The 21,419-nt window shown below is 40.1% G+C and overlaps 2 protein-coding genes across 2 annotated transcripts; one reads left to right on the top strand and one right to left on the bottom strand.

The window, feature by feature from the left end:
• Nucleotides 1-5,828: 5,828 nt before the first annotated feature.
• On the top strand, nucleotides 5,829-6,428 carry LOC131217485 (uncharacterized mitochondrial protein AtMg00810-like). Its single transcript, XM_058212423.1, has one exon. The coding sequence runs from the start codon at nucleotides 5,829-5,831 to the stop codon at nucleotides 6,426-6,428; it is 600 nt and encodes a 199-aa protein (XP_058068406.1).
• Nucleotides 6,429-9,089: 2,661 nt separating this feature from the next.
• On the bottom strand, nucleotides 9,090-20,260 carry LOC131217484 (paired amphipathic helix protein Sin3-like 4). Its single transcript, XM_058212421.1, has 10 exons — nucleotides 20,187-20,260; nucleotides 19,451-19,591; nucleotides 19,152-19,314; nucleotides 11,300-11,398; nucleotides 10,998-11,180; nucleotides 10,714-10,909; nucleotides 10,310-10,590; nucleotides 10,053-10,207; nucleotides 9,627-9,754; nucleotides 9,090-9,498 (listed from the first exon to the last, which is right to left on the bottom strand). The coding sequence occupies exons 1-10, from the start codon at nucleotides 20,258-20,260 to the stop codon at nucleotides 9,278-9,280; spliced, it is 1,641 nt and encodes a 546-aa protein (XP_058068404.1). The 3' UTR covers nucleotides 9,090-9,277.
• Nucleotides 20,261-21,419: the final 1,159 nt, after the last annotated feature.

Below are 21,419 nucleotides of genomic sequence, written 5' to 3'. Positions count from 1 at the left end.
CAAGGGCACTCATATATATATATATATATATATATATATATATATAATAGATAACATATTTTAAGAAAATTGGCAAAGATAGAGGATTATTCTAGAAGTTCTATAATTGCCGAGGACGTTATAGACAGTGCTTTGGATAAATGTGTATCTAGAGTTTCCGGATGCTTATCTATTGCATTGATAGATAAGATGACCAGTTCTTTTCCTCCTCTGACAATTTTGTTGCTTATCAGAAAAAGAAAACAAAAATGACATGGATGTTGTAGAAATTTTAGGAGGGTATTTTTGTACACCAAAAACATTTAAGACTTTAAGTTATACTAGGTAATTTTCAAATATTGTGACATGCAAATATCTAGATAGACAATCTGTAACTTTATTCTTTTTCTTTTACTTGGAGGAAAATATAAAAAATAAACAAAATCCTAATATTAATGAGTATCAGAATATCCTAAGCTTGCTTTATCATACTGTCTTTCTCCTTTCCATATTTAGTTCAATCCTATGAATTAAAACCCTAAGGTTCATTTCTCAAGGAAAAAAAAAATCCTAATCTTCATGAGTACCATATTATTTGAGTTCAATCCCATAGAAAGTTATTTACAATGCAAATTGTATGTGCTTGAACAAAAAATTGAATAGAAAGCAAGACACCCAGAAAAGAAAAAAAAAACGATCAAAAGTTTCGTGGTTGTTAATGATTTAAGAAATAACTTTATTTTAATGGACTAAACATCTTGTTAAGAAAATGGTAAGTTTTATTAAAAGCAACAAAAAAGCATAAAGGCTACAACGGCCGTACAATATAACCAAATGATGAGGATTTGCCTGGGAATACAAAAGAAAGACAAATTAGGGGTGGCAATGGGCCGGGTCACTTAAGGTCCAAGGTCTGAGCTTGGCTAAGCCCAGAATGGGCCTAACACAGCAGCCCCAGGCCCATGCCCAACCCGACCAGCCCGAATATTGGCAAAATCCCTATTTTCCACTTGAATGCTCCTAATTTAGCCATTGATCAAGTGAGGCGCACACACACGCACAAATATACACCTAGAGGAGCGAAATCAATGGTCTACATTCAAGATGTAGGGGTCGCCAAATCAAGGATTAGAATGACATATTTGTAAGATATAAGACATGTACATATGAAATTGGGCTAGGCCAGGCCAAAATGACGAGCCCAAACCCGACTTGGGAATTGATCAGGCCATGCATGACAGGTCCAAGCCTGGCCCAAAGGCCAAGCTAATAGGTTCAAGCCAAGTCCAAGGCCAAGTCAGGCTCATCGGGCAAGGTACCACCCTTAAGACAAACCCCACCCAACCAAAATCAATTTCCCATCACACCCAGAAAATCTTTTAGTCCCAACACCTGGCTTACAATTCTATTCCTTGTGATGTTGAAAACAACTTCATGTGATTTAGCTTTGTTACAAAAGGTCATGCAATTTTGTTGCTTCCATATTGACCACAAACCAATTAGCAATGCTAGGCCAATGTTTTGAATAACGGTACTGGTAGGCATATCAGCCCGGCCCAAAAACAATACGATATGCAGTGTAACAAAGCATATCAAACTCGTATTCATACTATTGACTGATTTTTTTTGGCTAAAAAATCTTGAAAATTTATTGAGAAAACAGGAAAGAAATGTAATCATTGTATTTTTAACATGTATTCAACGGTCTATCATACTCATACCATTATTTGATAAGAATGTTCTTTATCGGCTTGAACTATTGGAAATCAACCAAGTAGACTCTAATTGAATACAAACCAAGCATGATTTGGTGGATTATGGCTCATTTCATCAAAATACTACAAAAAGATGAAAAAGTGGTGGTTTCCTGAGTCTTGCATGTTCCTAGCTTCCCCTTAAATCTATTATCCGTAAGCTCTCTTACGAAATCTTTGTATTGCTCAGTCACTTTCTTTCCGTCTTATTGTGTTTTAGAACCTCTAGACGAAGCGGACGATTGGTGGGGGCCATGAACGTGGAGGAATTTATTCCCTTGGTTATCACCTGCTATAGCTTCCAATGTTTTGTCCTTGGATAAGGAGTCCATGTCCCAATGGCATTGCCTTTTAGGGCATCCATCATTGTCTAGTCTCAAACTTTTGTTCCCCTCCATATCTGTATCAAAACCTTTAGCATGTGAAACTTGTGAGTTCACTAAACATCACGAGCTGTGTTTCCTCCTAGTGTATCTGAGAAATAACCCATCCCCTTCGAGTTTGGTCCACTCGGATGTTTGGGGACCTGCTCCTGTCACCTCTCTTTTTGGATATCAATACTTAGTTACGTACTTACGTTTATTGATGATTGCACCAAGATGACTTGAGTTTATCTTCTAAAATCCAAGAATGAAGTTTTTAAAATGTTCCAACTTTTCCACAATGAAGTGACTAACCAATTTCAATGCCCCATCAAAGTTTTGCATTCTGATAATGGGGGTGAATATATGTCGAATGCCCTTTTGTCCTTCTTGCAGGAGCATGGTATCTTATCCCACAAATCATGTCCTCGCACTCCTCAAAAAAATGGGGTAGTTGACCGGAAGAATCGTCTTCTCCTTGAAGTCACTTGGGCTTCCAAAACGGTTCTGGGGTGATGCCTTACTACTATCTTCTTGATTAATCGTATTCCGTCTCAAGTACTATCTCATAAGTTTTCATTTAAACTTTTGTATCCACAGGACAGACCTTTTCCCTGACCCCCTAAAGTATTTGGGTGCACATGTTTTGTTCAGCTCCTAGATGGGAGTAATGACAAGTCAAGTCCTCAGGCCATATAGTGTGTTTTCTTAGGCTATTCCAAAGTCTCAGAAATGGTATAAGTGTTATGATCCTTTGACTTGTAAGAGGTTTGTGTCCGCGGATGTCACTTTTTTGTAAAGAAATTTCATACTTTTCCACTAAAGAGAGATCTATGCATCATCCACCTCCTAGTTAGGGGGAGCGTTTACACTCTAATTCAAACTCCACTCCTCTCCCAGTTGTATGTCTTGATGATGATGTAGTTCTTCCACCACCTGCTCCGAAGCCTATACTTGTGTATCATTGGTGAGCTAAACCTTCTACAAATCATCAACCTACCACTTCGTTTGCTCCTCCTAGTGGTTCAGGTATAATCCCTTCATCTCAACTTCACGATGACCTTCCGATTGCTTTGCGTAAACCTTCCCGTTCATGCACAAAGCATTCCATTAGTAATTTTGTTTCCTACCATCATCTTTCACCTTTCCTTAAGTCTTTTGCAGTTTCCATATCTTCATCTACCATCCACCGTAATCTCAAGGGAGCCTTGCGTAGCACCAACTAGACTAAGGCTATGATGGAAGAGATGCAAGCGCTTGAAAAGAACAAAACTTGGGAGTTGGTTCCCTTACCTGAGCGCAAAATAATTGTTGGATGCCGATGGGTATACACTACCAAGGTTCGCCCTCATGGTTCTGTTGATCGATATAAGGCATGTCTTGTTGCAAAGGGCTTTACTCAGATATATGGTGAGGACTACTTTGAGACGTTCTCTCCAGTAGCCAAGCTTAACTCCGTTCGTGTACTTATCTCTATAGCAGTGAATCTGTCATAGCCCTTATTCCAACTAGATGTGAAGAATGCCTTCTTACATGGTGATCTTAATGAGGAGGTCTATATGGACCAACCCCCAGGTTTTTCCATGACTCATGGTCCTCATGATTCTCCCCTAGTATGTTGATTGTTAGTGCACTGATTTATGCACCCTATTCATTAATCACGTGAGTCCTTGTGTCATGTAGTCGGTTGAGACTTTGGAAGCTGAAGACTGAAGACACAAGTGAAGGTGGAGCATCAAGGAGCACAGAACAAGTATATATGGTGCGTTGGTGACCCTAACCATTGACCCAAAACAACCCAAACCTCTATATGATCTTAAATCCAATAGGTAAAACCATTATTGATCATCCCTAAAGCCATAGGATCTTAAATTGACCACCCTTAGATCGGCTTTAGAGGTCCCAGGTTGCTGAGAAAATTGCACAATTTCAGCAACCTTCGGTCCCACCGAACCCACCATCGGTCTGACCGAAAATGGCTAAAACAAGACAGCAAGCCGAGGCATATTTCTGGGTAATTCAGTTGCAACCAAGTGTCACCTTCGGTCCCACCGAAGACCAACCTCGGTGCGACCGGAAGTGCCTGAAATTGTCCAACAGCTTTCCTGTCTAAATTGGTTCAACATATCTCCAAATTCGGTGTGATTGAAGCTCCACTCGGTGCGACTGAAGACTAGCCATTATAGATCCGCTGAAGTCTTTTTCTTATAAATCTAGCAACCAGATCTTTGTGGAGCAAATGAATTTTGGCATTTTAGAGACCTTAGTATATCACAAGCTATGCCAAACCTCTTAGGCTGTATCCCATTGAGATTCATGCTCTCTTCTTAATGATTCTTCACTCTAATGAGTATTCCAAGCTTCTCTACAAGAAGACCATGATCTCAAGCCCTCTCTAGAGTTTAGACACCATTTCTCTGGGCAAACGCAAGTGTCTATCACCTTCTAGAGTGTCCATCGGGTAGAATCCCCTAGGTTTTACAACTTCCCATTAGTTGTAGGAGATTCTACCCAACCTCTCATCACCTTAGTCACCCCATTGGAGCATCACATGCAAGGTGTTTGATCTTGGAGTGGCAAAGCATCAGCATCATGATCGGGGGAATAAAGGGGAGCTAATTGAAGCACGGGAGAGCATTGATCAAGCAACCCGAAAAGGCGCTACAAAAGGGGCTCAATCCGATAAGCCAGTTGTCATGTGTAAGAGTCCGTGTACACTCCTTCCTTGTGTAGGATTAAGTGTAAAGTTTGAATTGCCAAACTCGACTAGGTTCTTGTGTAGGGCCTAAATCAAGTCCTTGTGTAAGCCACCGGACAAGGGTGCGTTCGTGTTAATCTCCATGGAAGCCTCCGGCGGGAGTAAACGTAGATCCTTGGATTATGACTGAGGTTGTTGGTTAACCTATGGAAAACCAACTAAAGTCTCTCGCGAGAGCCTCCAACAGGAGTGTAGGTCAATAAATTCTTGTGTAGGACCGAGGTTCGTGGCAAGCCTATAGAAAACCACGGAAAGTCTCTTGCGGGAGCCGATCCTTGTGTAGGATTGTAAAGGTTGGAGGTGAACCTGATTTAAAACCTCCGATAGTGAAATCCGGTACACTCATGGGTTGAGTGCATCCGTCGGGAGTGGAGTAGGGAAACCGAACCACTATGCATGCTTGTGTTTGGGAGTATATTTGAGCATCTGTTTAATTATGCTTATGTGGTGAATGTTTAATTATATATATGCATGATTAGATGAATGCTAGGAGTTGATAATTAGCACATCCAACACACACATGTACACTATCATGTTTATATACTAGTTGCTTAATTGACATATCATTTGTAGTATATGTGATTGGACTCTCCATTGGCTTGGAAGCCTTGGAGTTAATTGCCCTGCGTAGCTTAATTTGCATATTAGCTTAAGTAGGCAATTGAGTTTAAAAGACAAAAATCTCCCCCCACACCCCCCCCCCCCCCAAAAGGACATAGCCTTCATTTTATAGCCCTGCATAGCTTCCGCATCGCAACCGTGGTAATCCCATTACATCACATGTGAATTTTCAGACTACAAAAGTCTATGTATGATCTCAAGCAATCTCCTTGCCTGGTTTGATACGTTTAGTCGTACTCTTCTGGACTTTGGATTTATCCGCAGCCAAGCCGATCACTCCTTTTTTTATTTGTCGTCGACCCACATGAATTATGTTCCTAATTGTCTACATGGATGATATTGTACTATTTGGAGATGACACTAAAGGAATGGTGGCTGGCTGTTAAATCTTTTCTCAAAAACCGCTTCGAAATCAAGGACCTATGGATTTTTCGGTACTTCTTGGGGATTGAAGTTGCTCGATTGAAATCGAGAGTAGTGCTCTCTCAAAGAAAATATGCTCTTGATTTGCTCTCAGAGACTGGGATGCTAGGCTGCAAACCTGCTACAATGCCTATAGATGCTACTACGAAACATGTCTCTGACGATGGTACTCCTCTCTCTAATCCTGGGATGTATCGTCGGTTGGTTGGTCAGCTTATTTATCTTACTATTACCCTGTCAGATCTATCTTATGCCATGGGGGTTGTTACTCAATTCATGCATAACCCTTGTATAACGCATCTGACGGCCATGTATCGGATTCTTCAGTATCTTAAGTCTGTTCCCAGGAATGGTCTACTTTTTCAGCAGCATGGTCATCTTCATCTTTTGGGTTACTCCGATGCTAACTGTGCTAGCAGTTTACATGATCGACGATCCACTTCTGGGTACTGTACGTTTGTAGGTGGCAATCTTGTCACCTGGAAGAGCAAGAAGCAATCAGTAGTTGCTCGATCGTCTGCCGAAGCTTAGTACAGGGCGATGGCTCATGCCACGTGAACTTATTTGGCTTCACACCCTATTGGAGAAACTTGGTTATGGTCCTTCCCGCCCCATTCCTTTGCATTGTAATAATCAGACCGCCATCAAAATTGCCAACAACCCAATATTTCATGAGCGCACGAAACACATTGAAATTGATTGTCACTTTATTCGAGAGATGGTGGCTAACAAGGAGATTGTTACTCCCTTCATCCGCCCTAGAGAACAACTAGTTGATGTCCTCACCAAGTCTCTTACTTGCGATGCTCTTATTCACCTTACTGGCAAATTGGGCATGATTAACATCTGTGCTTCAACTTGAGGGGAAGTATAGAGAGTCTAATGTAATGTATTTTATTAGTGTGAGTGTGCACTCTTCCTTGTGCTCCTCAAGAGTCTGTAATAGAACTCTTTCTAATATTACAAAAGGGTGTGTTAGGGCTTTAAACCCTAGACACGATGGTCCCTCTTTCCTATCTCTTCCCTCTTCTTTCTTTCTTCTTTCTTCTTTCCTTCTCATCTCTCCTTCCTTCCTCTTCCAAACCACACCAACCTACTAGCTCTTTCCATGCTATTGTTTATAAAATAAAATATTAAAAATTTAAATTTAAAAAAAAAAAAAAAAAAAAAAAACCTTCAAGTTTCTTCTTCCTTCATGAGATGTGAAGAATTCTCCATGTGACTGGGAGAATAGGTTTCGTGAGAGGCCAATCCTACTCAACGGAGGTGTGAGGCTTCCACTTTATCATTCATCTTCTTCCTTTTCCCCTTTAGGAGAGGTATTTCCTTCCAAACTTTCTTCTTTCATCTTTTCTTTCAACCTAACCCTTCCAAATCCCTTCCTTTCTCCTTTTTTTTTAATCATCTTACACAAACCCCACGCTTGAAAGTCTCAAACCCTAACCCAACACATCCACATGTGTGACTGTACGGCCACACGTGTGAACCCATAGAGCTGGTCGTATGGTCCAGCCCTTTTCCCCTTTTGGATTCCTTCTCGTCCCACATCAAAACCCCTAGATTCCTCTCTGTAACTCTAACCTAAAACCTAGATTCCCTACTTTTCAATTTTCCCCAAATCTCCCAAACCTCAAAATTCCGATTTCCCTAATTAACCTGAAATCCCAAACCTCCAACCACTCAAATCCCTAATTCCCTTCAATTAATACCCAAAGCCCCAAAATCCCTTCATCAATTAGACAATCTAAGCCCTAAATTCACTTTTCCCCATATCCCTTGTACCCTAGGTTAACCTAAAACCCAATTAAGCCAACCCTAGATCATATTAGCTTCCCCCTTTGAAATTAAACCAATTCCTATGCTAATTGGATGTTCTTACATCCATTAGATCCTCTCCTTTGGTGTTTAATGACCATGCATCGCATGGTTTGATATATGTGAATGTGACCTAAACCTCTCATGGTTATATGCTTGAATATTGATGTATGTGGTGAATTAGCAAGAATTGTGAATTTTAATTATTTAGGTTAACTTACCGATCACTCTCACTTGATTATCTAGCTACATGCATGCATACTGCATCACATCATTTCTGCTAGACACACAATTTAGGATCCTAAACAAAATAAACTTATTATGTGCATTTGTTTTTTGTGACTTTTAATTTGTAAGTGTATAATAATGTCTTTTTTAACATCCCCTTAAGTTTCATTGAAAAATTCAACCAATTTCCCAATGTTTCCCAAAAGCAGCGAGACATCCGATATTTCCCATGCAATACCTAATATGCTTCGATATCCCCAGGGTGCGATGCATCCGTCAATACCAATACTAAAAACATTCCGTACAATATAGTTTTATATACCAATCAATATTGTAATTTATATATAAAATGATGAATATTATTGGTCCCACATGCATAATATTATATGTATGATATACATTTTGTTGCATAAATCAAAGTATAAATCTCTACATATTGAATATAGATAGACATCACAAGTAAATCTACCCTGGGGTATAGAAGCATAATTTTGGCTCAGTAATCTGGATCACAAATGACCCACAACCCAGATCGTGGGGTTTGGAATGGAAAATGTATGGGGGTAGGCAATTCAAGTAAAATTGACCCAAATGCATCATTAAACTTAATGTCAGATGTTAGAATATTGTTTGTTATGTCATGCCATAATATTCCAGATTTTCAAGTTAAAATTCAGCAATCTTATGATTTATGATCTGATTATATTCTAATAGCGACCTGTACCAGCCAATACAGGCCCATATCAGCCATGGATCAACCCCATGTGGTGCATAACGGGGTGGACCAATATAGATAAGATATGGACGATACAACTGTATTGTAATGGATACATAAAACCATGGTTCAAAACTAACTACAAGTCAAGGAGACTCAGGTATATTCACCAATAATGTTGTGGTGCTGGACAGTCGAAAGTACATAATGCTATTTTGTTTTTATGTGTCCCTATATGGCATAATACCCAAGTCTAAAGAAAACAGAATATCCACTAAATAAAACCGCTAAATCATTTAATATAGACTCTGTTACTAAGCTAGTGATGGGGTACTCAATATGCTCAGAATTCCGAATGACAACAGGCATGATATAATGCTTCCAAGCACAAACAAAAAGAAAAACAAAAATAAAAACAAACAAACAAACAAACAAAAAAAAAAAAAACCTTCTTTACACTTTCCAAAATTATTCCACATAAAAGGAAATCACGTATACACCAATATTGGGTTTGAAAAGTTGAATCATGTAGCATTTACTATTTGACCACCAACTTCAAAAAATGTTGCAATAATGATAGTAAACCTGCTTTTTCTGCTCAAGCTCTGTGTATCCCCTTCCTTCAACTAGAAGTACAGTGGTCAAGTGATTTGTGATAGTTCTTGGCATAAATTTCAGCCCAAAACTTATTATAATCTGAACGACATTTTAACAATTCTTCTTGTTTCTGCTTCAAGCGAGCTAATATAACAGGCAATGCGGCACTCATATTCTTAGGAAGTACATTCAGAACATCCAGCCCATGATCACCATATAATCGTTCCATGCACCTTAGATTTTGAGCTGCAAGAAAATAGCAAGAGATAGACCAAAGAGATCATAAACAATAGAAATAGATAAGCACCAAATAAAAAGAAAAGGATGTCCAAGAAAAATCTGCCTGTCATTCCTAAATCAATTTATGTACCAACCAGTAAAGAGGACCTCGATGCGGATTTGACTGTCTGGCTTGATTGTATTATCATTTATCTTTTCTAACAACTCTTCCACATGCTTGGTAGTTACATTAACTGACTCTAACAACATGTCCAACTCAAACCTGACAGCATATCAGAAACAGTAAAGTTAAAATCACCGATTGCGAAACAAAAAAAGCTTGTGCATAATCAAAGGTAATGACTTTCAGATAAACAAAAATACAGGAAGTTAATATTCTTATAAAGAAACAAACGGCAGAGAATGACATCGGATAAAGGAGAAGCTCTTTTTCCACCTTTTATCATTTATAGATATATTGATCGAAAAAGAACTCAATTTGAGAAAAAGTACCATTTTTAAAAAATTAACCTCCAAGGAAAAACACTTTTGCTGAGATATTCAACAAGCAGATCTCTCACCTATCATCTTCACATCTAGATAGGCTTTCTTCAAATGGGTTTTTGGGCATGTCTTTAAAAGAGCAGTCCTCACTTTCAGATGGCACCGACACCCAAGTGTCATTCAGTACAGATGCCGCAAGTTTTGTTCGGTGGCTAGTTGCAGGCATTGGATACTGTCAAGTAAAAACAAAACATGAAAGATTGATTAGGAAAATGTAAATTTCATTGAAAGATCACAATCTCTAGATAAGGCTTAAGTTAAGAATCAGGATTACATTCTTCGGAAGAAGTCGATAACTAGGGGTACAGCTCTGACAGTTTGAGAGGTCAAGTTCCCAGATTGGTTTGTCCATGTAGTTTTCTTCATTCGGGACCAAATGACCATTGGGATGTGCAGAATCTTGAGCACCATTTTTGTCAAACTGCTCCGACCCTTTATCTCTCTCCTTTTCACGCTTTCTATTCTTATGCCTATCATCTCTTTCATGCTCCCTGTCTTTATCCCCATCCTCTACCTTAACTTGTCCAGCCAGATGCCCTTTGTTACCTGGAGATTCTGAACATGCCAAAAGGCCCAGATGTATTTTACAAAATAAAGGAGAAAGAAGAAAGAACTTACAAATCCAAAAATAAAAATCAACCAAACATTGGTGCAACTGCTTGGCAACAAATTCATCACCCTTCCGAGCAAGTATCTGTCTGCGAGGGAAGCATTGCATATTATCTGCCTCCCTATTGCTGTGATGCTCCAATTCTTTACCATCCCGCTCGCGTTTCCTCTGCTCCTTCTCAGCTTTCACTACTGCTTTACTATCCAGATTGGGACAGTCAGCACTGAGATCGCGATCAGCATGGCAATTCACATCTCCGTCTTTCTAACAATATCACACCATAATAGACGGTTAGGCAGGATGGATTCAACAAGATATCCAAAGACATTCACAAAAGCAAGAAAGCTAGTACCTCTTCTCCATGAATTTGCCGTACTATGGGCATAGCCAAGCTCCTCTCTTCCAGAGGTATTAAATTTCCAGATGACTTTCTTCCGACCAAAGCATGCTGCATGGGAACCGCCTCGGCAGCATCAGGTCGGAAACGTGCAAATTCCTCTATCAAATCTTGATGTTCACGAAAAAGCAAGGCTACCTGCAAACAAAGAGTCGAAGCATTCCTAACACAATCGTCAACAACAAGAAAATAAAACATGAAAAGCCCATTACGAACAAGAAATTAGAAAATGGAAGTATATTTCTACATGCATATACCTCTTGGTAGACATCATCAATGGATATGCACTCTGTTCGGTACATATTTAGAATTTGTAAGAACGATTTGTAAACTTGATCATCATTTTGAAACCGAGTCTACAAAAATAAAGGATAATAGTCAAATCATAAGAATCCCACAAAGAAATTAGTGTCAATGAAAATGCAGGCCTTTCATAATCATAATTGACGGTGTTTCTGGTTATACAACCAAATCATGGTTGTTAGTGCTTCCCAAGCATGCTCACAACTAATGTTTGGGTCAACATAGAAATTGGAACCTGCATTGAGCAGGTTGTTGTTTCCCAGCTTGATGAGGACATCAGATCCTTCAAAGTTAATCAAAGAGGAACGCGGCCGACGAATACATCTTTATGGCTCGATGATGATTCGTGACACAACCAAGGAGAATTTTGAAGACCTTACACGTGTCCCTGGATTAATTGAAGGCCCCACATTGGGAGGACACACGTGCATGATGAGTTAGAAACTGATCTATTACACGGGATTTTATTTTTATTTTTTTAAGCTTTGTTTTGCACATTTTTTTTTCTTTTGTTATAAGGGTAGTTTAGTTATTTTCTTTTAAATCCAAACTTTATAAATAAGGTGTTTTCTACCATAAACCTAATAATGTTTTTTCTTTTCTTTTTTTTTAATGAAAGCTTGGTACCTCCTTCCCCTTTCTCTCTGTAATAATTTCTTCTATTCCCCTAATCTCTTCCCTTCTTCTAAATTCTATTTCCAACTCTCTAACCTTCTTCTTCTCTTTCTATGCCTAGTATTCTTTAATTGTTATTGACTCTGAAAATCTGAAAATTGATCCCAACCCTCTCTCAAAATTTTCAGCCGTCCCTATTCCAAAAATCATTTGATTTCTTGGACTAGAGAAGCTGCATTGATTGTTAGATTGAAACCACGCAAGATTGGGAGGTCCCATCCCTTGCTGGATCCAATCTACGCATGATTTGAATACGGTACCCAAGATTGTGATGATGGTCTGCAACCATTGCATGTTTCTTTCGTTATTATCTTTACTATGATGTGGAATGTTGAATATTTCAATTGATTTGCTTAGTTTATTTCGCTAGATAATTTTTGTGCTCACACATGCATTCTAGTTTAGATCGTCCTGCATTAAATTTGGTACCAAAGCTTTAGGTTTTTCATAGTTTTTGTTAGATCGAGTTATCTAAACTTAGGATCATCTATTTTCTCATCTAGGATTGTATAGATGATTCCGGATCTACATCCCACTGAAATTGCGAACTTGATTTTTTAGATTCACAGTCCTGTGAGATATAAATCTGAATTTCCAAATTTGTGTTTTTATTCTAGTTAAATATGCAACATTCACATATCATATAAAAATAGGATTATACATCCATATTGAGGTCTGTTCAAACCTTAGAGTCGAGCTTAGGAAAATCAAGTTTGAGTTTTTGGTATATGCCCACTAGAAGTGGTAAGGGTTTTGGCCAACACCACATCATGAGTAATGAGTAATTAACCGATCATCTCGCTCAATTACTCCAAAAGATAACTGCCATAGATACGTCCAACAAAAATATCAAATGAAAACTAACGGCCACTGAAGCTGGACTTGAGCGATTAGAGGCATCCTAAAGGGAGAACCCCACTATTGGGGGAGATGTGCAGTCACAAGTAGGTGGTGTTGGTGAGGAGCCATCCCTTAGACAAACCCCCACCAATGGCGGGCATGTAGGTAGAGAACCGGCATATCAGGACCGCTTTGATCCCGATGAGAGGGCCATGAAGAATGTCAGGATTGATGCCCCGAGTTTTGATGGTCACTTTGACCCCAAGGCATTCCTTGATTGGTTAGCTGACATGGACTATTATTTTGAGTGGCATGAGATGTCAGAGAACCAATAAGTGCGGTTTGCCAAAATGAAGCTGGGGCAAGCGAAAATGTATTAGATTAATAAAGAGCGTAGGATTAAACGAGTGGGAGGAGCCCCGTTACCTAATGGAGCGAGATGAAAACTATGCTAAGAGAGAAGTACATCCCTCTCTCTTATCGCTAGAAGCTCCTGGAACAATGGCAATCTTTACGCCAAGGATCCATGCCTGTAACGGAATACATCGTAAAATTTGAGGAATTCATGATGCGGTGTGACATTGAGGAAGACCCTCTAGTAACGCTCATGCGTGTCAAGACAGGCCTTCGATCGAATTTTTAGCGTGAGCTTTGGGCTCGTCTCGTGACAAATTTAGACGACATGTACCAAGCGGTGCAGGAATTAGAGCAGTATTTGAAGACTCCCGTCATAAGACAGTTCGATTCTCGAGACTCTAATGTTAGGACTAGTTTTCAGGGAACTAGACCCAACATTGATAATCAACCCAGGGCGTAGGCGATGTTTTGCCTAAGCTTAAGGATGACAAAGGAAAAGGCGTCCCTGGTGCTGGTCCAGGTGGCGGACAGAATGTGTGATGCTACGAATATGAGAATATTAGTCATTTTGTAACTTAGTGTCCCGCTAAGAGCAAAGGAAAAACCTTAGTCATAGGCGATTCCTAGAATAGTGAGTATGATCAGCGCAACTCTGAATTTGAAGAATATCAGCCCGTAGGATCATTGAGTGATGAGGATGAGGTGAGTGATGATGCCACACTAACAGTTATCAGGTGTGTGCTAGCCCAGACTAGACGTAGTGTTGACTGGAGTCGCAACACTATTTCTACATGATCGCCAAGTGTAGCGAGAAAAATTGTAAGGTGATAGTGGACAGTGGGAGTTGCCAAAATGTAATTTCCACTAGCACCTTAGGCCATCTAAAGTTAGAGATCACCCCTCATCCTGACCCGTACAAAGTCTCATGGGTAGATAAGACTTCCCTTCCTATCATCCATCAATGTCTTGTACCCATCGAGTTCGGGTCTTAAAAGGAGTCCATGTGGTGTGATGTGTTGCCCGTGGATGTAGGTCACATCATCCTAGGCAGACCGTAGCTATTCGATAATGACGTCATGATCTACAACCGTTCTAATGCGTGTACATTCATGCATAACGGCAAGAAGATCAAAATTAATCATATACCACCACAAAACATTGCAAGGAAGAAAGGTGGGAAGGCTAGTGAGTCTAAAGAAGTGAGGAAATCCACACCCTAAGTCTCTCCACATCATCACAGCTAAAGAGTTTGAAAGAGAGACTGAGGATGATTTGACGGTGTATGCCTTAGTGGCCAGAGAGGTTACACTAGAAGTACTAATAGAGTTACCCCACGAGGTAGCCCCGGTCTTAGAGGAGTACAGAGATGTATTCCCTAAGGATTTGCCGGATGAGTTGCCACCCATGAGGGACATCCAGCATGCCATTGATCTTGTCCCTAGGTCGACTCTACCAAATCTTCCTCACTATAGGATGAACCCTGCAGAGATGCAGAGTTGAAGAAGCAAGCAGATGAGCTCTTGCAAAAGGGTTTCATCTAGGAGAGCATGAGCCCGTGTGCCATACCCGCTTTACTGACACCTAAGAAAGACGGCACTTGGCGCATATGTGTAGACAGTAGAGCCATCAACAAAATCACGGTCAAGTATAGGTTTCTCATACCTAGGTTTAATGACATATTAGACATGATGGCCAAATGCACAATTTTCTCCAAAATAAATCTCAAGAATGAAAATCATCAAATCCGTATACGCCCCGGTGATGAATGGAAGACAGTCTTCAAGACAAAGGATGGGCTATATGAGTGGTTGGTCGTGTCTTTTGGCTTGACTAACATACCCAGCACTTTCATGCCGGTGATAACCCAGGTCTTGAGACCGTTCATGGGGAAATTCTTAGTGGTGTACTTCAACAATATCCTGATCTATAGCACCACTAGAGAATCACATCTTGAACATTTGAAGTTGGTTTGTAGCATCCTTAGGGCGGAGAAATTATACGCTAACCTTAAAAAAGGTGTTCGTTCATGTCCAGTCAGGTTATGTTCTTAGGGTTTATAGTGTTAGCAGAAGGAATGCGTGCAGACCTAGAGAAAGTTAAGGCCATAGTTGATTGGCCTGAACCGAGGAACATCCATGAAGTGCAAAGCTTCCATGGCTTAGCCACAGTCTATCGTCAGTTCATTAGGAGTTTTAGCATGATTATGGCTCCAATTACAGAGTGTATGAAGAAGGGAGAATTCATATGGTTGAAAGCCGCAGCTAAGGCATTCAAAGAAATTAAGGGCAAGATGGTCGAAGCTCTCGTCATACGCCTTCCCGACTTTTCTAAAGTCTTTGAAGTTGCGTGTGATGCATTTGGTGTTAGTATAGGTGGAGTCCTGAGCCAAGAGGGTCATCCTATTGCCTATTTCAGTGAGAAACTGAATGAAACAAAACAAAAATACTCTAGCTACAATAAGCAATTCTATGCGGTGGTGCAGTCTTTGAGACATTTGCGCCACTACCTCCTACCACAGGAATTTGTCTTATTCTCTGATCATGAAGCCTTACATTATCTTCACTCCTAGAAGAAACTTAACTCAAGGCATGCTAAGTGGGTTGCGTTCCTTCAAGAGTATTCTATCTTGAAACACGAGGCCAAAGTAGAGAATAAACCAGCTGATGCCCTTAGCCGTAAAGTGACGTTGTTCAATTCTTTGAGTGTAGGAGTTGTTGGCTTTAAGCAACTGAGACACGAGTACCCCACATGTCCAGATTTTGGGGGTACATATACGTCACTCTCGAGTGATCAGCAAAGTGCGGGGGATTTCGTGTTGAGAGATGGATTGCTTTTTAAAGGAAATCGTTTATATAGTCCCCGTATGTCCCTCCGTGAATTCCTCATCTGGGAGCTTCATTCGGGAGGGATAGTTGGCCACTTTGGCCACAATAAGACTATTACCCTTGTAGAGGATCGTTTCTACTGGCCAAGTCTCAAGCGAGATGTCGCCAAAATTTTAGGGCAGTGTAGAACGTGTCAGATGGCAAAGTAGCAAAAGAAAAATTCTAGATTATATACGCCATTACCTGTGCCACATGATCCATGGCAGACATTAGCATGGATTTCGTGCTTGGGCTTCCCAAGACAATTAAAAAGCACGATTCAATTTTTGTTGTTGTGAAACGCTTCTCTAAGATGGCACATTTCATCCAATGTTCTAAAACTTCAGATGCGTCTAATATTGGTAAGGTCTTTTTCGACGGGGTGATCCGTCTCCATGGTTTATTTAAGACCATAGTGTCTAACCATGATGTCAGATTTACCAACTATTTTTGGAAGACACTATGGCACGTGATGGGAACACGTTTGCAGTTTTCTACTACATATCACCCCCAAATTGATGGCTAAACTAAGGTGATTAATCGCAGCCTTGGAAACCTCTTACAATGCTTAGTGGGTGAACATGTGAAAACTTGGGATTTGATTCTACCTATAGCTAAGTTCGCCTACAACAGTTATAGTCAATAGATCTACGGGGTTGAGTCTGTTTGAAATTGTTAGTGGGTACAAACCTCGGATGCCCATAGACTTGTTATCCATGTCAGTTACCCAAAGATCTTCTGAGTCAACCGATGCATTTGCACGACACATTCATGACTTGCATGCACATGTTAGGCAGCGAAGAAGTGCAAGTAATGATAATTATAAATGTTTGGCTGACCAACATTGTAAGTGGACAAAATTTAATGAATGGGATTATGTAATGGTTAGAATTAGACTAGAGCAGTTTCTTCCGGGTTCCGCTAAGAAATTACAAGCTCACAGTACTGGACCATTCAAAGTATTACGTAAAATTGGGTCTAATGTGTACAAGGTAGACCTTCCACCTGAAATAGGAATAAATCCGACGATCAATGTGAAAGATCTAGTTCTCTGTCCTGACCCTTCCATTGTTTCTTCTTCCCACCCTTGGCCACTTTCTGACTTTACTTCTCAACCCACTCCACCCCTTCCACCATCAATTGACCGTAAGGAAGAGATTGAAAGGATATTGGATGAAGAGATTGTTTCCACACAAGATGGGGGCTTCCAAAGGTACCTTATCAAATGGAAGAACAAGCCACCATCCGATTCCACGTGGCTTACAGAAGCGGAACTGCAGCGGATTGATCCGGACCTTCTTGAGACGCACAAAAGTTTTAATCCATCGGAGCCGAGTTCTTCTCACCCGAGGGGAGTTGATGAGGACATCAGACCCTTGATGCAGGACAATTAACCACTTGCTCTAAAAGCTCGAACTGTTAGAGTATGGCGAATTAATCCCTTTATCTCATAGCCCAGGCCCCACATCTCATGGGTTAGGATCTCGGCCGAACCGCCTTCGTGGGCCCCAAATCACATGGGTCACCCACCTCGACTATGTCCCCGCATCCCACGGGCTACCCCACTAGAGCCCGGTGTGAAATGTGCATTAATCACCCCTGGTAAGGAGTCTCGAACACGAGACCTCCCCCGTGGGCCCCAAATCGCATGGGTCACCCACCCCGAGTGTGCCCCTGCATCCCACAGGCGACCCTACTCGAGCCCAGTGTGAAAATGCCCCTGCATTAATCCCCCGGTGAGGAGTCTCAAACACGAGACCTCCCGCTTTGATACCAATTGAATGCAGGACAATTAACCACTTGCTCTAAAAGCTCGAACTATTAGAGTATAGCGAATTAATCCCTTTATCTCATAGCCCGGTCCCTATATCTCATGGGTTAGGATCTCGGGCGAACCTCCTTTGTGGGCCCCAAATCACATGGGCTACCCACCCCGAGTGTGTCCCCGCATCTCACAGGCTACCCCACTCGAGCCCGGTGTGAAATGCGCATTAATCACCCCTGGTAAGGAGTCTCGAACACGAGACCTCCCCCGTGGGCCCCAAATCGCATGGGTCACCCACCCCGAGTGTTACCCTACATCCCACAGGCGACCCTACTCGAGCCCAGTGTGAAAATGTCCCTGCATTAACCCTTCAAAGTTTTTCAAAGACAAAAGCGGCTAACGAATACATCTTAATGGCACAATGATGGTTTGTGGCATAACTAAGGAGGATTTTGAAGACTGTACACATGTCCCTGGATTAATTAAAGGCCCCACATTAGGAGGACATATGTGTAAGATGAGTTAGAAAATTGACCTATTACTCGGGATTTTTTTATTTTTTTATTTTTAAAAACTCTGTTTTGCGTGTTTTTCTTTCTTTTGTTATAGGGGTAGTTTAGGCATTTTCTTTTAAATCTGAATTTTATAAATAGGGTGTTTAAACCTAATAATGTTTTTTTTTTTTAATGAAAGCTTGGTACCTCCTTCCCCTTTCTCTCTATGATAATTTCTTCTCTTCCCCTGATCTCTTATCTTCTTCTAAATTCTATTTCCAGCCCTCCGACCTTCTTCTTCTCTTTCTATACCTAGTATTCTTTGATTGCTATTGACCCTGAAAATCTGAGAATTGATCCCAACCCTCTCTCAGATTTTTCAACCGTCCATATTCCAGAAATCCTTTGATTTCCTGGACTAGAGAAGCTGTATTGATTGTTGGATTGAAACCATGCTAGATCGGGAGGTCTCATCCCTCGCCGAATCCAATCCACGCATGATTTGAATACGGTACCGCGGGATTGTGATGATGGTCTACAATCATTGCATGTTTCCTTTGTTATTATCTTCACTATGATGTGGAATGTTGAATATTTCAATTGATTTGCTTAGTTTATTTTGCTGGATAATTTCTATACTCAAACATGCATTCCAATTTAGACAGTCCTGCATCACAGCTTCTTCCACCCGAAGTCCCAATTCAGATATGAACTAGAAGGTCCCATTTGTCTCTCAACCATGCTTTGGTAGTGGCTCATTGCCTCCACCACAAACACACCCCACACAATTCAGCTGAGATGGGATTCTCACCTTTACTTTGTCAACAAAACTGATTGCGTTCTTCTTCAATGGAGGCTCATCATCGAGGGTGATCTGGTATCCTTCAGGCAAGAAGGTATTGAAACCCAAGATGAGATTTGGGTGCCCTTTGAATAACTCTTTCACCCCCATTACAACACCAGTGGTGTTGATCCTGTAACCAAACACAACCAGTATTTAAAAAATAAATAAATATCAGATGAATAATCTGCAGATAGAGAAATGAAAATGGGATTTTTTTTAAATAATAATAATAATAATAATAAATAATAAATCTGTTGATTTCAAACCTTTGGCCTTTGAAATCTTTCATGAGTTGGAGGAGCTCATTGTATTTCTCCGTTCTATCCTGAAATATTTCCTTCACTTCCTCGAGATAGGCTAGCGCATCCTTCGTTGTTAACTTCCGGGCACTGCCAAGTAGCCCACGCCTTCATCCCAAACAGCAACAACAATGATCCAACACCGAAATTCAATCAATCCCACAAATCCTTAGAACGGAAAGAAAAACCTATAGTGACCGTTTGGATGTCCACAGAAGCATGGACGGCTGCGATATTTTCACAGATAGTTATCAGCTCCACTTTCCTTCTAGGGCGGCACAGATCAGCCCCAGATCAAAATCCAATAAGACTGGGGGAAGGAACAAATTGGATTTTGATTTGGGGCAGAAAAACATCAAACCAATCCGGACATCCAAACACGCACTGAAAGAATAGTGGAAAGAACTAAAAACAGTACCGGACATCCAAACACGCACTGAAAGAATAGTGGAAAGAACTAAAAACAGTACGGATTTCAGGAATTCAGGAAAAACCTGAAATCCGTGTTAAATTACAGAGATTCTTCTTCTTAGAAACTGAAAAATCAGCAGAGAAAGCTAAACAATAAAACCTATGCAGACTATCTACAAATAGATACAGAAGAATTCATAAATCAAACAGAAATCATATATATATATATATATATATATATATATAGAGAGAGAGAGAGAGAGAGAGAGAGAGAGAGAGAGAGAGAGCTTACGGATTGCCGGCGCCGGCGGCACGATGGGGCTGAGAGACCAGGTAACCATCACCATCGTTTCGAAAGCTTTGCATCTCGGAAGTACGAATCCAGATGCAGAAATCCAATTCGGACTTTGAACAGATGGGAAAATTCAATAGCGAGAAGAAAAGTAGAGAGAGAATGGAAAGAGGGAAACGATGCATGAAGAAAGAAAATTGCGACGGTTAGGAAAATTCCTTCAATTTTCAATAACGCGTGCAGCCTGTGACCCGCCCAATAGTAAGTTCTTGTAGGCGGAAGGTACGTGGGCCCACCGAGATGTAGGTGAGACATCTACACCGTCCATCAGTTTTGCCAGCTCATGTTGTACCTGGCCTTAAAACTGACGCCCTTCTACTTGTCAAGTGTGCCACGCTTAGATAAAACAGTGAGAATAGAAATACACAAAAATGAGTTAGATTAAATAATCAAATAAAAAATTAACATTAAAAAATGTTATCCACCATCGAATTTAGATGTTACATGTGGACCATTCAGTATTTATAATTTTGATTGTAATTTCATATCCATTAATTGGATAGGTACAGTTGCTTGATTAGCCAGATTTTAGAAGTATATCGTATCTACAATGTGTCCTATAATTTATGTTTTGGACAATTGTACAAGTAAAATAAGCATCCATTACTCTTATTATTTGAAATTTAATTTACAACTTCTTGCTTTTTATGCACTAGATTTGGATGAAGCAAGTTCCAAGAATTCTACACTATGCCTATAGTTAAAGAATTTTGTGGAACAATATTATTAGAATTTCAAATTTTCTATCCATCTATTTTTTTTTCAAATCATTTTAAAGTATGAGCTCAAAAATGAAATAAATCCAGTTGTCAAGTGGACCATGCTAAAGAAAAAGTAAGGATGAAAATGCTTAGAAAATGAGGTAGGTTTAATAATTAGATCTAAAAATTTCATTCAAAATGTGTTCTCCATTATTAGTTTTGAATGTTAAATATGGACCATTCACTACTTATTTTCTAACTGTCATTTCAGATTCATCAATTAGATGGTTAGAATTACTAAATTGATGTGATTTCAGAGGTATAGCCCATCTACAACATGACTTACAATTTCATTGTTTTGGATAATCATGCATGTAAAATGAGTATCGGGCTAATCTTATCACTTGAAATTTAATTTGTAATTTTTCCTTCTTTACATACTAATTTTAGATGAAGCTAATTCCATGAGTTG

This window comes from Magnolia sinica, chromosome 10 (assembly GCF_029962835.1).
Source record: "Magnolia sinica isolate HGM2019 chromosome 10, MsV1, whole genome shotgun sequence".
NCBI classification, from domain to species: domain Eukaryota; kingdom Viridiplantae; phylum Streptophyta; class Magnoliopsida; order Magnoliales; family Magnoliaceae; genus Magnolia; species Magnolia sinica.
The sequence above is the reverse complement of the archived record's forward strand: the minus strand, read 5'-3'. Positions and strand labels throughout refer to the sequence as shown.